This window comes from Blennius ocellaris (assembly GCF_963422515.1).
Source record: "Blennius ocellaris genome assembly, chromosome: 20".
In the NCBI taxonomy this organism is placed as follows: domain Eukaryota; kingdom Metazoa; phylum Chordata; class Actinopteri; order Blenniiformes; family Blenniidae; genus Blennius; species Blennius ocellaris.
The window spans coordinates 6,178,625-6,194,074 of NC_137669.1; the positions used below are offsets into that span (position 1 = coordinate 6,178,625).

General features: G+C 42.6%; 2 protein-coding genes across 3 annotated transcripts in view; one reads left to right on the forward strand and one right to left on the reverse strand.

The window, feature by feature from the left end:
- rpl15 (ribosomal protein L15) overlaps positions 1-15,450 on the forward strand; it is a 249,507-nt gene that overhangs the window by 113,244 nt on the left and 120,813 nt on the right. The gene's annotated exons all lie outside the window — the stretch shown is intronic.
- LOC308145056 (replication protein A 32 kDa subunit-A-like) lies at positions 11,231-14,271 on the reverse strand. 2 transcript variants are annotated; one of them, XM_080516385.1, is made up of 7 exons: positions 14,213-14,271; positions 14,091-14,143; positions 13,891-13,992; positions 12,001-12,114; positions 11,851-11,919; positions 11,671-11,778; positions 11,231-11,505 (listed from the first exon to the last, which is right to left on the reverse strand). In XM_080516385.1, exons 1-7 carry the CDS (start codon positions 14,226-14,228, stop codon positions 11,401-11,403), a joined length of 567 nt encoding a protein of 188 aa, XP_080372511.1. In that variant the 5' UTR covers positions 14,229-14,271; the 3' UTR covers positions 11,231-11,400. The 2 variants fall into 2 exon arrangements, with proteins under 2 accessions (XP_080372511.1, XP_080372512.1); XM_080516386.1 differs by having other exon boundaries at positions 14,091-14,140; positions 14,213-14,256.

Here is a 15,450-nt window from a genome sequence, read left to right on the forward strand (position 1 = left end):
AGGAAGTTAATCACATGAACTCTTCCAGGCCTTGTGGTTTTTCTTGAGCCCAGGCACGGGACAACCAAGGGCTGGGGGGCGGACGCTCGGCTGGAACATGGCCTCCGCACCGTCGTCACCACGGAGGGTTCAGGGGGAGGAGCCACACCCCCGGACCCGGCCTTGCGAAGCAATTTCTCTAAAGGAGATGACTGAAGTGTGGTTCATTTAGCTGGAGGTGATGGAAGGTGACTCCTCGCAGCAGAAGAGCTTCACGTACGTTTCAGCGTTTCAGGAGCCAGAAAACATCTTGTTTGTTTGTTTCGAAAACGAAAGTAGAAAATATGAAAACACCACTTCGCCGTTGACGTGCGGACGGAAAAGATGCTCGTGAGGATGTCATCGCAAATTCATTTAAATACAGTGCGTTTATAAACCACATTACAACACTTTTGCCTTGTTTTTAAATTGAGAGAGCCCCCTAGTGGTGGAAATTGTAGTTCTTTTAAACAGCTGGTGAATAGAGAGCATCTATTAAGACTCTTTTATCAACATAATTATAAACAAATACAAGCAGATGCTTCATGCGTCGCTTTTAGAAAATGAATGTGTTTTGTTGCTGGTTTACTTGAAACGACAGTGAGTCTGAGTTTAGGGTAAAACAAAAGGTTTATCAGGTTTATTTTCAAACGACACCTCAATTCATCTTTTAAAGCATTTTTTGGATTGTGCCTCAAAAAACACTTGGAAAATAAACTGCAATTTTTTTTTAAACGCAGTTAGATTTTCCGTCATTAAAAAATATGATCATATCTAAACGGTTATAAACATTAACAAACGTCGACACGTTTGATTAAATGCTCGACACATTTCTGTTTGTGTGGATTTAAAAACTGGAGAAAGTTGAACCTGACCTGCCAAATTTTTTCTTTCAAACCGGTAAATTAGAAGTTATTATTTAATATGATGTTGTTGAACCTCTGACACTGATGTGACATTATTAAATGCATTATATAATATATATACTATATATAATGTGCATTTTTACTTGAAACTTGTCGTATAAACGAGGTTCTGGTTTCTTCAATCCAGACTGTCGAAAACACACTCCTTCCTCTTCAAACCTGGATTTCTTTCACTTCTTCTACTTGAACTCTTCAAACATTTACTTCTGTTAACGTGGCTTCCTTAAAAAAAACCCACATTGTTTATATGTCATGCGTTCATAGTATTGAATGATGCAGGTCAGTTTAACCCAGGCCAAGAATTCCATCATAGTGATAAAAGTAATCAATAGTTAATGGATGATTCTCTGTGGAACAACATGTGTTACAAGATAAAACAAACAAACAAAAAAAACACTCTCCGTTTTACATAAAACATGGAGGCTGGTTGTCAATTTTAAGAATTTGACCCTCACTAGTGGATCTAAACTCCATGAAATGTCAAAGTGACCTGAACGGCATGCGAGGGTTCAATCTGGACTTGTTACCTCTCCAAGCATCTGATTCATCAAACTGCACATTGAAGTTTTAAAACAGTCCTGAACTCTTTGAACTGGACGTGACCTCATCAAACTACTGAAACAAGACTCCTCAAAATAAACGTTTAAATTATTGATCCACACTCTTTAAACAAGACCTGATTGTCGGAGGTTCACGGATGAACTCAGCCACTTCATATTTCGTAGTCGTGTTACATGTTTCATGCTATAAAAAAAAATGTCAGGGCTCACACCAGTGATGCTACATGCGACATGCTAAAGAGTTTTGGCTCTCACACACCAGCGAGCAAACTTTGGAAAATTCTTGAGCTCCAATGAAACCCAGACACAGTTTGGATTCTCGCTACGAGCTGCAGATGTTCGGCGGAGGAATACATGCGTGTTGCACTGAAGCGAAGTCAAACAGGCTGCAGAAATCAACTGAACGACGACATAAACGATTAGCTTGAATTTATCATCCAGTTAACTGCTGTAACAGAAAGCAGTTGCCGTCAAAACAATGAAAGAAGCAAACAGGAAACAGCTCAAAGACACTAAAGGCCAATTCATCCTGCATAAGAAGAAGAAGGTTTAGCACTCCGGGGGTCCTGCCAAACAAAATGACTTCATTCTTGGCCGAAGACATGTTGGTGTGAGCCCCACAGACCATTAACATGTCGGCGGGCGGAGTTACATGACGCCCCTGAACGCATCACTAAGGGTCAGCTCCTGCGGTTAAAACCAACCAACATGGGGGCTCGGACACAAACTTACACTTTTATCACTGAAACAGTTCAGTGAAATATATTTCTGGAAACATAAGAAAACAAGGGAAAATAAGCCGTGCAGTTGACAAGTTTAAATGTCAGTGAGGGGGGCGTTGCCGGCTGTGAGGGGGCGTGGCCTGTGAGCATGAACGCTCCATATGAACTACAGGAAAGGAAAAAAAGACTTTTTTGTCAGAAAGACATTTGGCTGAACTGCTTCAGTAATAAAAGAGAAGGTTTCAGAGTCAGAGTCGCCATGTTGGTCGGGTTTTAAGTGCAGGAGCCGAGAGCTCTGGGTGATGCGTTCACGTGCATCATGTAACTCCGCCCTCCAACATGTTAACGAGCTCGTGTTTAGCTACATTTTAAACACGGTTAAAATATGACATACAGTCGTTAGCGAGCAGACAAGTTTCAGCAGTGTGGAACCGACATACTTCAGCCCGGGGTGTCGAACTGTCTTCTTGTTCGTATGGAGGACGAATCTGCCTGAACTCAGATGAAGACGACAATAAAAACTCACTCTGGTACACGATCGAGCGAACTGGAGCTTTTCGCAGGTGTACAAACGTCTAACGATGTAAACCTGGGAATCAAAGCGGGAGGTGAAAAACAGGGCAAACAGAAACTGAAATGAAACTTTATTGGGCGTCACGTTGGACTTTGGAGTCTCGTTTAGTGCAAAGAAGTCAAAGTTCTTACTGATGAGCTTGGATTGTTTTTACAGTTCGTCAAATCGCTTCTGTAAAAAAAAACTCTTGAACAGCTGCTTCTCATGCTCAACTTCCCAAAGTGGACGAAGAGCCGGAAACAGCGAGACGACGAGTGACTTGACAGGAGGTTGTGGGAGGAGCAGCGGTGGCGGCAAGGGTGGGTGGGGGTAGGGTGTGTGTGTGGGGTGGGGTGGGGGGTGTGGGGTGGACAGGGGATGGCAGGGTGGGTGTCACCAGGTAGCGTCCCCCCCCTGTCTCGCCGCGTCTCGAGAGTTTCGCCTGAATGATCAGGGACGACAGGACCGCTGGTCCCTACCTTCAGTCAGCTGTCACACGAGGTCACGGCGGGAGGCGGAGCACGTGGGCGGGGGGGGGGGGGGTGGAGCACGTGGGCAGGAGGGGAGGGGGGGCGGAGCACGTGGGCGGGCGGTGGGCGGCAGAGGCGTTTCGGCGGCCTGTGCACCACTGTCTGTCGAATCCGTCACGTTCCTCGACGCCCAGCTTAATTCCCATCATGTTTCAGGAAAACTGGAGGAATTAAAAACACACACACACACACACACACACACACACGCACACACACCAACTTGAATTAGAGGAGAAAAACGAGAGTTCACAGGGTCGTATATCATTAAGCAATTGAGAAAGTTAATTAGGCAGCTCTGATAATTATTGCCATGGCAACCTGCGCGCACTCATGCAGATTTGATTAACGAGGCGCCGTTTATCCCCGACGAGACGACGCAGAGCTGGAGAGACCCCTAAAGGCGGACGGCGACGTGTAACCGTGAGCTTCGCCCCAGGATCCGGACGGAACCCGAGGGGTTCAGGACAGGAAGTGGCGGTTTCTGAGACGAAGGGTTTTTTCCCCCCTTTCAGACGGACGAGGCGCCGCTGGCGCTTCGACAGAGAGGAGAATTAGTGTGGAAAGGAAGGATGTGACTTGCATCCAGAGCCAGGAGCAGAGTGGAGACTCCAGGAGGGAGGCAGGCGTTGAATTCCAGTGCTCATGTTGCCCTCTGGTGGATAAACGCTGGAACTGGGCCTCTGCAGGCACGCTTCATTATGCAGCCGGGATTATTATTATTATTAATGGGCCTTTAAGGGAGAAAAAAAATAAAGCAATAAACCTGGAGGAGGAGAGGAAGCCTGTCACCGATCAGGCGGCGAGACGACGGAGGATCTTCAGAGAGCGGCTTCATCAGCGCCGACGCAAAGTGACACATTTAGCATGTGCTAGAGACGTGCTATCAAAATCAGTTTGTGGAGAAGAGAAAAAAAAATCACTTAATTAGCACTCTCAAGGGTTTTTTTTTTTTTTTTTTAAACCATCGACGGCACCATTGGCAGACAAAAGTGAACACATGAAAGCAAAGTGAGCTCGGTGGGAGATTTCTCCAGGGACCCCGCTAATCCTCCTCCACATCGTTTCACACAGCCAAGCGAGCGCTATGGATTATGGTTTCATTATACAAATATCAAGAGCAGACCGAGTCTAATAACAGTCATATCAATTACGGCCGCTCTCACTCCCGAGTGTTTCACAAATACACCTGACAATGGAGTCGCTAAGAAAGCCAGTTTTGGGTCTAAAAATAGAATAAATAAATAAGACGAGAGAGAAAAGTAAAACCAAAAAAAAAACCACATTGATTTTTCTGTCAGGAATGCGAGTTCCTTTCATTGAGTTCCTTTCAAGTCGCTGCTCACCCGCGGTTCACAGCCTTGTCACAGTCTATTACAGGTGTATCCGCCGCTCCCGTCCCGCCTCGTGACACTTCCTTATTTTCACCGGGGGAAAAAAAAAAACGGCGACTGACCCAAAATATGAATAACCCGAGGGGAGGATTGAGGCAGAGGCTGGGAGGCAACCGGGAGATCCTGGAAAGACCACGTTCAAAACTGAGACGAAACTTCAACAGGGCGGCGGGAAAAGTTCACTTCAGCATGACAGGTGGGGGAAACGCAGCAAGTCGAGGTGTTTTCAGGCTGTCAGATGAAAAGAGGCCTTAAAATCCCACTTGAAGAACAAGAAGTCTGGCTACAAAAGGCTTTTAACTTTTGAATATGTCATTGCTGTTCTCGTCTCCTCGCAGACTCCGACATGAATACATCATTCCGACTTACTTACTCTGGTAAATTGAGTCTTTTTAACTCCATTACAGCTGCTGAGCTGATACTTTATCCTCGTCTTATTCCCAGGGATGTTACTTCAAACTGGAGAATCTTCACTAGTTTGTCAAATAAAATGATGTCGGGTTCACCTACACTTTGAGATGTGAAGGGAAACGACAAACAAGTCATGCTAATCGCTATAAAACAGCGAAAACCATGTTAGTGAAGGGTCACGTGGCTGAAACAGTAAATAAATGCTAAAAAAAAAAAAAAAGTTTAAAAGAGGCAGAACATTTTTGTTTCTTTAAAGAGAAAAAAAACTTAAAAGCAGTGAAAATGGTTATTTAAAACAAAAATGAAAAGCCAAAATTGCCAAATTAGTAAAAATTGCAGAAACACCAAAAAATCTAAATAAAAGAATTACATACAAACTTTGAATAGTAAAAACCAAAACAGTTAAAAAAAAAACAAAAAAAAACAAATACAAAATAACACCCAATAAAACACGTTTTGGAAAATTTACTTCATTTTGACGATTAAACATATTTTTTGTAGCACGAATGTTCTTTTAAACAGTTTCAAATCGTAAAGATTCACCATGAAATCAATAATCATTATTTGGTGTTTCTGTCATTTCAATTTACGATTTTACAACTACTTCCTGGTTCAATCACATGACACTCAGGAACGTCACTGATTGGCTGTGAAAGATTTTTGTGGCTTCATCAAAATGCGCCTCATCCAGGTAGCATTAGCATAACTTAACACTCTGCTCAGTTTTACTGGGCGTTTTTTTTTTTCCTCTGTGGAAAAAAAAACAGTACAGTGAGAAGATATTTTAATATTAGTAATGAAATTTCACCCCATAGAAGAATACGGACGGACGCTAGCATAGTAAAATAGACATAAAACACAGAATTTAAGGGACAAAGTGTTTGTGCATGGAGGTGTCCAAAACAAAAAAGGGAAAAAAGTAATTCAACATGAGCAGTTTGGTAATGATTTGTTGGTTTTCTGGCTCTTCTGAGATCAAACTGGATAGTTTGTGTCCGTTTAGCATAAAAACACCAGCAGATGAACTTCCGCGGATCTGTATCAAACTTTATAATCAAATTTCCTCCTCCTCCTCCTCCTCCTCCTCCTCCTCCACTCCAGTCACGTCGCTCCTCCTCCTCCTCCAGAGGCTGCGGAGGTCAGCGGGGTCGTTCTTGGCGTTGACGAGCAGCAGATAATTGATCTCACCCCTTCAGTCCTCCGGGAGTCGTTCACGCTCGGCGGCACAAACAAGTAGTTTCTCCCTTCTGATCCACGCGTCCGTCGCTCACGTCCCGACAAGACGGCCCAGAGTCAGCCTGAAAACACAAACGTCTGCTTGGTTCGGGAGAAAAAGCCTGAATGAAAGTGAATCACAGCCTGAAACGGCTGAAGCCAAGAAGTGAAATAGCAACAACAGTTGAAAAGAAGCGGTCGAAGCTGAAAGCGCTTAAAGAAAGAAAATGGCCTGAACAGTTTAAAAGAGTTCACAGAGCTAAAATGACTTGAACAACACTGCTCCAAAAAGTGACAGTTGAAACGATTAAAACAACTAAACTGGCTCAAAATAATGAAACAAGTCAAACGGCTCTGAGATACAATGGGGGTTGTTTTTTTTAAGTTAAAATTATTCAAAGAACTGATCTAAAAAATATATATATAAAACTGGTAAAACAGCTAGAATGGATAAAACAAAATATCTTAAATGGATGGTTCAGTTAAAGTGGCCAAAAGAACCAAAAATACAGTTAGAAAAAAATGGATGAAACTGCTAATTTGGCTAAAAATACATACAATACTTTACAATGGTTTAAAAATAGCCTTTGAAATCGCTCAAAGAAATGATCGAGCTTAAAAAATAAATACATTTAAAAGCAAAGATGGATGGTTCAGATAAAATGGCTATAAGAAGGAACAATACATTTAGAAAATAGATGACGCTGAAGTGATGTTGGTCACGTGGAGGAGCAGGGGCTGATGGGATTGAAACATCAAGCATCGAATGAAAGGAAAACATGGACGGACCGACAAGTTGCACCGGATTCAACACTTTCATTCTCAAATCTCCCACCTGCTGGTGGCGCCAAAACACCAAATTCAGGGTCGGGAGTCTTCGTTTTTGGCAGTTCCAACAGATTTCAAGTGATTTCATCGGGGGTCTTTATGAAAAGTAAAAGGAATCTGTTCGTGAGCTCGGTTGATAAGTTGAGATCAAAGTGATTCCTGAGGAGGGAAAAACAAGCAAAACAACCTCCCCAGGTGAATGAAGGATGAATGAACTGCTGCTGCCCAGACTTGTTCTCGGCAGGCGGCCATGACGCTTCACCGTTGAGGGTGAAATAATAAATATCTCTTACATAACTTCAGTTCTCGCACAACAACACGGTGAGCCGCACCTCAAGAGTCCTGGCGGTGGAGCGCCGGGGCGGAGCGATGAGCCGCCGGCTACAACCGCTGCTCCACTTCTCACGTTGAAAATCAACAACGGCTCTGAAACGGCATCCAGGAACTAGTTTGCACTGGTTGTGAGCGTTATCAAGATACCACTGAGAACTTACTGCCAACTTTTTCAAAAAACTAAATGCAGGAACACTGTAGGCGTCCTCTTCTTTGGCAAAGAATATTCTCCCCCTGATGGTCTACCGTGGTATTGCAGGTGAGCAGTGCGAGGCCATATACTTCTGTTAAAAAAAAGTGAAAACGCAGTGAATAGATCCTCTAGTTCTGCTCACAGCCACATAAAGTGGCAAATGTACTCTGAGTAACCGGGAATCACACAACAACTAAGTGAGGTTGAAAGACACACCACTCACACTCATGATTCTTAAAAAAAAAAAACAGTGATCACGGACGCATTATGGGAGCTTGTGTTCATTGTGTTTTACATTAGATTAGTCATTATTGGAGGGTTTTAGGTTTGTAGTGTTGGTAATGATTGTGTTGTGCTGTTCATCTAGTTTAGTTTATTAGTTGTAAGTTGGCAACCGGGAGCGAAGAGGGGTTTTGTGTCGTGTCGTGTCCTCCTGCCATGGTGGACCTGTTGACTCCAGTGTTCAATTGAAAGCCTCTGCTGTTAACAGAAGTGGCTTGCTTCAGATATAAGGCACTTAAGTGCAAGCATTTGTGTGGAGGGCGATTGGCTCCTAGTGCGTTATACCCTGTATTGCAGTGTTTTTCAACCTTTTTTGATCCAAGGACACTTTTTTGTTTGGAAAAATCTGGAGGCACACCACCACCACCCAAAAATGTTAAAATGTGAAACTCTGTAGCCTCTATTAACAATATAAAGTCATTCTCATCAAAGTTTTATCAACAGGAATCAAATAAATACAGAAAAAAAGTATTTCCCAATTTCTTTTTTTAATTGTGACTCCCTCAGTGTGAAACCTGGACCTGATGGATGAAGAGCTGAGATCCTGGTTCACATTCTTCCTTTTCTAAAACTTCTCCATCACTGTCACTGACACAGTGCTTTGATACAAGATGGTAGCAGGAGGTGGAGATGAACCAGACTGACGTCTGTCAGTTTCCATTTCACCGGCAAAGTTCTGTGCTGCCAGCTAGTGGCGAAGAGTATTTATACATGATTACTCTGCAACACACTTGCTCTCACAGCTGACAGCGGCTCTGAGAGCAAATGATTTTTAGAAAAAAATGTGAAATTGTATAATTTCCCACGTCTCACCTGACTAGATCTCGCGGAAACACCAGTGTGCCGCGGCACAGTGGTTGAAAAACACTGCTGTATTGTATGACAGTTTGTTAAAACCGTGTATATTATTCAAGCACCAGTCAATGTGGTGCCACATTCCAATAAATCCAGTCAACTCTTGCAATGCCTCAACTGAAGCCACTTTGGATCTAATGTCAAAATGTAAGCCTTTCAACGCCCTGCTTCAAATATAAAGTGGTGTCGAGTTCATTCCAGTCTCTCCCCTCTACAAATAGAACATAACCCCCTGAGCTTCAAGCCCCTGGTTCTGGTTTGGTTGTTGCATTTTACATCACACTGTCAAACTTCTGACATTTGCTGGCAGCACTATTATACTGTCATACCAAGGCGGGGGCCACAAAATACCCTCCTGCGGGCTGGGGAAGAATTGTAGTTAATTGACGCCTCGCACAGGAATAGAAGTGAAACCCACAAACATTTTGGACGCAGGTGTTTTAGTCATCGTCGGCCAATTTCACGCAATTAATTTGGGGTGAAATTATTATATTTATGGTGAATGAAAACAACACAAGCAGTTGAACAGCAGGATGCAGAAAAGAAATAAACGAGTGAAACAAAAAGGCGTTTTTTAAGCATCACATTTTATTAACAAACAAAAAAAAATTAAGTTAAACGAAAGGCAGCACTTGTACGGCTCAAAAATAACTTAAAATAATCATTCTTTTAAATCAGGACACAAACCAATAAGTTCGCTGATATTTTACTTTTCAGCTTTGCTTCTTTAATATTCTGCAGCCTTGAAGTGAAGCTCGTCGGTGGTGAAGACGTGACCTTCGTTCAGGAGGAAGGTCAAGGACGTCCTGCGGGAGACACCTCAACGTCAACGTCCGCCGCCGCTCACACTGTAAAACCAACGCTTGGTTTTGTGGCGTAACTAAGTGGGAGGCGGGATTTCAGGGTGTGGGCGGGGCCTTAAAACGACTCGGGCATCGTTTAAACAACAACGTTTTCCAGACACTCTATTCCTCCCGAACTACAGATACTGAGTGGAACGAAACTATGAAGACGGAATTGCAAACAAGCGGTGGTGGTGTTGTATAAAAACAGCTCCCACTAGTGGCCCAACAGGAAAACTGCGGAATTTTCAAAAATGTTGCCACAAAATGCAAAAAAAAATTGTGCATTTTTCACTTGAAACGTCGTCGTGTAAACGAAGACTTAAAGAGAGAAACAATTATTTCATTAAGTTTCCACGACAGGAAATGCATGTTGATCTTAAGATGAAATCAGACGTTAAAAAAAATATTTAAAACATGTAGTTTACAGGTTTTATATTAAAAAATTGTGTAAATCAAATAAAAAAATTATACAATCCAAAGCTATTTATTTGTAATTAACACACAAAACACACCCATTTTACACACGGTTTGTGTTTAAAGTGTAAGACAACTTAATTAGACATTTAATTAATTTTAAGAAGCCAGTTTTACACTTTAACATCCAATTGAGTGTAAAACTGTTTCTATGTTCTCCTGCTTTCATTTAGCAGTTATAAGAACATTAATTCATGACATATTCCAACAACTATTAACTCATTAATTACCTTTTATTTTTTTCTATGTCCATGTAATTGCTGATCTAAAGTAGAAAGATTAAATGTGTAAAAAGTACCTGATGTCAGTGACTGTGATGAAGTTCAGCTTCGTCTTCAGCTCGTTGAACCTGATGCCATAATCACAGTCCGAGTGTCTCCGGATCTCCTCCAGCACCTCGAGCGGGAACACAACAATGACCATCGACGCAACAACAACGACCGTCGACAGGCTGCAGTCAGACGATTTCCACTGGCAATTTACTAAAAAGTCAAAATAAGAATAAGAACAAGAGTTTAAATTAACTTCCCTTCCCAAATCAACACGTGTTGCTTGATTTGAACGTGTGCATTGTGATAACGCACTGAGCATTAGCAGCTACATGGTAGGAACACACGCTTTTGTTTTTTATTTCACAGCCACAAGTTTAACGTTGGGTTTATTCAACCCTCAGTCAGGACTTGCAGTCACACACACACACACACACACACACACACACACACACACACACACACACACACACACACACACACACACACACACACACACACACACACACACACACACACACACACACACACACACACACACACACACACACACACACACACACACACACACACACACGACTAAGTTGGATTGTTATCACGGTGACTGTCAAAATAAAAGTGCGAAGTCCCAGGAGCACATGGACAGGGAGTCATGACACTCTGGAGGAAGCATTGTTCTGATTGGCTCTCCTGAGCATGTGCAGAACTACTCGCTACTAGAGCCATGGTGTGCATGTAAAGTAGCAGCGTTTTCAAAAAATTGCCCCCCCCCCCCCGCCCCATGGAGACCGAGCATTCTCCAAAATGTCCACCTTGGGAGGCGTTTTCAAAAGGTTCCCCTTTCACGCGGTTGTGTTAGCATAGCACATGTCATCAGAAGGATCCACAGCCAATCAGAGCGACTTATCCATATCCAGGTGGTCGGTTTCGATGCGGTGCTGCTCCGTTTCATCAATGTGTTGATCAGACAGTCAAGGCGCGGTGATCCTGCCACTTCAGACTCGACCGACCTGCTCCTGGACGGTGGAAAAGCCGTGCTGCGAGCTGTGTGCGGGAGGTCCGACGCCGCGCTTCCTGGCGTTCATGTTCACGTCCAGCATCTGCATTGACAGAACGACACACAGCAGACTCGTCTAGCAGTCGTCTTGCGCGAACGTTGAGTTTCTGGATGCAGTGTCAACATTTCGTTTTTTTTTTTTTAATCAGATTTCTTGACATTGAGGATTCCGGTACACATAAGTGTGTGTTTCCAGCAGGAGAGGTACCTTTCCAGAAAGCTGCATGTGAGCCTGAACCACCTCCATCATGTGGGACGTGATCTCGTTCAGGTCGGTGACTTGACGTACGTCCATCGCCAGCAGTAACCTTTGACCCTACGAGGGAAACGCGGGAGTCACTTTGTGGCCGCGTTTCAACTGGACGGCCCGACGACGTCGCCGTCTTACGTTGAAGTTGCGCAGACTTCCTATGACCTTCACGTACTTCCCTTGACATTGGAACGCCTTTAACGGTTCCTGCAGGTTCCAAAGGAAAAAAAAAACACTGAAGTGATTATTAAAAGGTCAAGTTGTGCCTTTTTCCCCCCGAACCCTGACCTCCGCGTTGACCCACTGCTTGACCACCAGCGGCGGGCCGGTCATGTCGTCCACAGAGTACTGCACGTTGGTCACGAACGGAGCGAATCCCCGGACGAGGCCCAGCAGAGACACCTGGAGGCGGAAGAACAAAAGCTGCTCTGAGGACCAGAATGCAACTTGAGACTTTTTAGCTTGGTATAGTTAAAGGGGTCGTATTTCATATTGATCAAAGGAGCTGCATCTTTGTGAGCTGGACTGGCTCCGCCCACACACGCCCATCTATGGGAAGAGGAGGAAGTACTTCCTCTGGTGCCGCCATGTGCCAGAGCAGAGCTGCCTGATTGTGGGAGGAGTCAAAGGGGAGGAGCCTACCTTGATTGTGATTGGCTAAACCCCCCCGATGACACTATATAGGGTTTGATTTCTGATTGGCTGCTTGGAGCAACACACTTTTTAAAAACTGGAACAAAGCAGCGAGAGAGAGGACACACTTTCTTCACTTCTGGGGCGTCATTCCAGGTACGGGGACGATTAGTACTGCTGGAAAACCGTTTGAAAGTTAATTTTGAATACGACCCCTTTAAGAAAGTAAAAATAAAACACTGAATTCAATGCAAGTTCATTGATCTCTTTATTCATTGATGTCTTAAAATGTAGTTTCAGATTAATTAGAGACAAATTGTCTGATCTTCAAGCCTTCTATTTCTTCTATTTCTAACATTTCAGTTGACTAATGTCTTCCAAACCAAGTCACTGAATATGATTTCAAAACAATCAAATGACACTAGAAGTTTCCCAAGATATCTTTTACTTCTGATATTTCAGACGTTTACAGAGGTAGTTTACCTCCATACAAAATATAATCAATGACACAAATTTAGGTTATCTTAAGTTATTCAATATTCTTTATATTGCCTACAAATATTTAACGAGCAAAGCTAAAACAATTAAAAGCTCTGAAAATAAATAATCTTTCTTTTTTGTTTTGTAACCAAAAGTACAAAATATGAGCCCCCTTTATACACAATGTTTTCAAGTGAAACACAAACCTTTCATTGCGGATTTCTGTTACATGGCCACAGTGCTCCAAGCCACCGAAAACAACTTTTTGAAAACGGCTCAGAAAGTGGATCTTTTTGACAACACTAAACGCTGCTACTAGTCACGTGCACAATGGCGGCAGTAAATAGCTTTTCTGCACATGCTCAGTAGCTGGACAATCACAAAGTTTCCTCCGTGGTGTCACGACTCCCTGTCCATGTTCTCCTGGGACTTGGTACTTTTATTTTGACAGTCACCGTAATAACAATCCAACTTGGTGGTCTGTCCACTAGAATGTCCGTGTTCGCTGTTAATGTGGAGAGCCCATTGTTCTCTGAGTGCATGTGTGGTTTTATTACAACAAACAAACCAACACCACCCCCTTGTGGCGCTACAGAAAAACTGCATCATTTTCAGTGTGTAAACAACAAAATCGCAAATATGCATTTTCACGTGAAACACTGTCATTTAGACGGAGCCTTAAATATTAGGATAATCACATTTCTTTGATCCTATCAAACTGTATGTCGTCACACGTCAAGTGGGAAACGTCTTTCCCTACAAATTTGTAAATAACCTAAAGTTAGAAACAACAAAATAAAAATCATTCAGCTATCAAGTGACATTCATCTCCGTCAACCCAGTCACTTATTTTGATGCGGAAGACTTTGTGTTTTTTCTTAATCTGATTTGTCTCACAGCACGTGAACATCTGGATGATTTACGGGTTTCTTGATTACTATTATTATATTCCTTGAATACTATTATTAGCTCGTTTTCTTGGGGAGGAAAAACCATCAACACAAAAGCAAATCCAATAACTTTAAGATGAAGGATGAAGTGAACAAATGAAAGTGTTGCTGGTACCTGGCTGAGTTCTAAGTCATGGATAGAGAAGGTGTCTTGGTTGACTGCAGTTGCAGACAGGAGCTGCGACACTGTGCTGGGCAGGATGGAGAGACTGCTGCCCTGTAGGGGGGGGGGGGGGGGTCGCAATATCCATTATAATAATATTAATTCCCTGCACTCATCAGGATGTCTCACAGAACTTCCATTCACTGACACACCTTTGGCAGGAGAGCTTTTTGGTGACTGCTCACTTCACCGAAGGCAAACCCTGCTGGAACAAATCTCTAACAGATTTAGGGTTGCAGGATAATAATAAGCTTATTAATTTTCCGTCACTTACCTTCTCCTCCCCACATGACAAGTTGGAACTACAGTTCAAGTTCGTTCTGGAGAGTTTCCATGAATGGAAAACCAGGAAACCAGCCTCCCGCAGCCACTCCTCTTGATAAAACAGGTGATTCAAATCAAACCTACTCTTCTCGTGACGTCACAGTAAACGTACCACCACTTCCGGTTTCACCTGGACGCGCCTCCGTGCTCGTTTAGCTGCTGCTTCTCACTTCTTCCCTCATCTACGGGAGTGTTTTCAGATAAAGCTGCGCTGGAATTCACAGGGATGTGGATCGTAGCTCGTTCAGCACAAACACCAGCTTCAGCTTCACCTCGATGAAACCTCCCTTTTCACGGATTGAATATCGTTAGCTTAGCATTAGCATCAGTGATGACTGTAAACAATCCGTTTATTCACTTTGGGGCGAAACTCTTGATCCTGAAATGTCAACATTGACTGAAAGGTGCTGGAAAATAAGGCTCAGACTGCTCACATTAGTTGAAAATGTAATAATGACATGTTTACGGAATTGTAAAATAAACTTCTTACTGTATATCAGCTGCACTTTTGGCCTGTTGTATCGTTTCCACTGTTAAATCTACTTCAACTCATTTTTTTTTTTTTTTTTTACTCCTGATTTATTATATTCTTGCCTGTATATTTTTTGTGTGTCATTTGTATTTTGGTTCTCTATATGTGTGAGTGTGTGTAGAACTGGCAAATATTTTTCTCCATGTTCTTGGTTTTAAATGGACCTGTCTTCAATTAAGATTATATATATAAAGCGACTTTTGACATGAAACATTAAAAGCTATGGCCGCCATATTTTAAAGATTCAATGTGTTTCGTGGCCCCAATTAAATTTGATTTGGTGGAAAATCTTCCCCCATCTTTTGGTAATAAACTGCAGTCTAGTTAGAAACTGCCTGGCAAAGTGTAAAATACTGTAGATCACGATCCATGCATGTGGTAAAGACAACCTAATACCTCACTTAAATAGGTTGCATAAAAGTAATTAAAACCAAATTAATTCCGCAGGATTTAATCTCAGAAAGTTAATATCAAAACTTTCTCTGTAGAACAAAAAAACAATAATCAAATGGAGATTGTCAAATATCATTCATCCAAATCTTTGCTTGTGATTTAATAACTTACCAGTTGTGATTCATTGAGTTGATTCAACTTTGAAAATCAGGAACATCCGATTAAATCCTCCTTTCATCCACGACACCTTTTTCCTCCATTCT

What these genes read in the sequence shown, in the direction of transcription:
- LOC308145056 (XM_080516385.1), bottom strand. An exon ending in AAAAAGCTCTCCTGCCAAAG is followed by an intron (nt 13,993 to 14,090) that starts GTGTGTCAGTGA and finishes CCCCCCCTACAG; the next exon opens with GGCAGCAGTCTCTCCATCCT. An exon ending in AGCAGTGGGTCAACGCGGAG is followed by an intron (nt 11,920 to 12,000) that starts GTCAGGGTTCGG and finishes TGGAACCTGCAG; the next exon opens with GAACCGTTAAAGGCGTTCCA.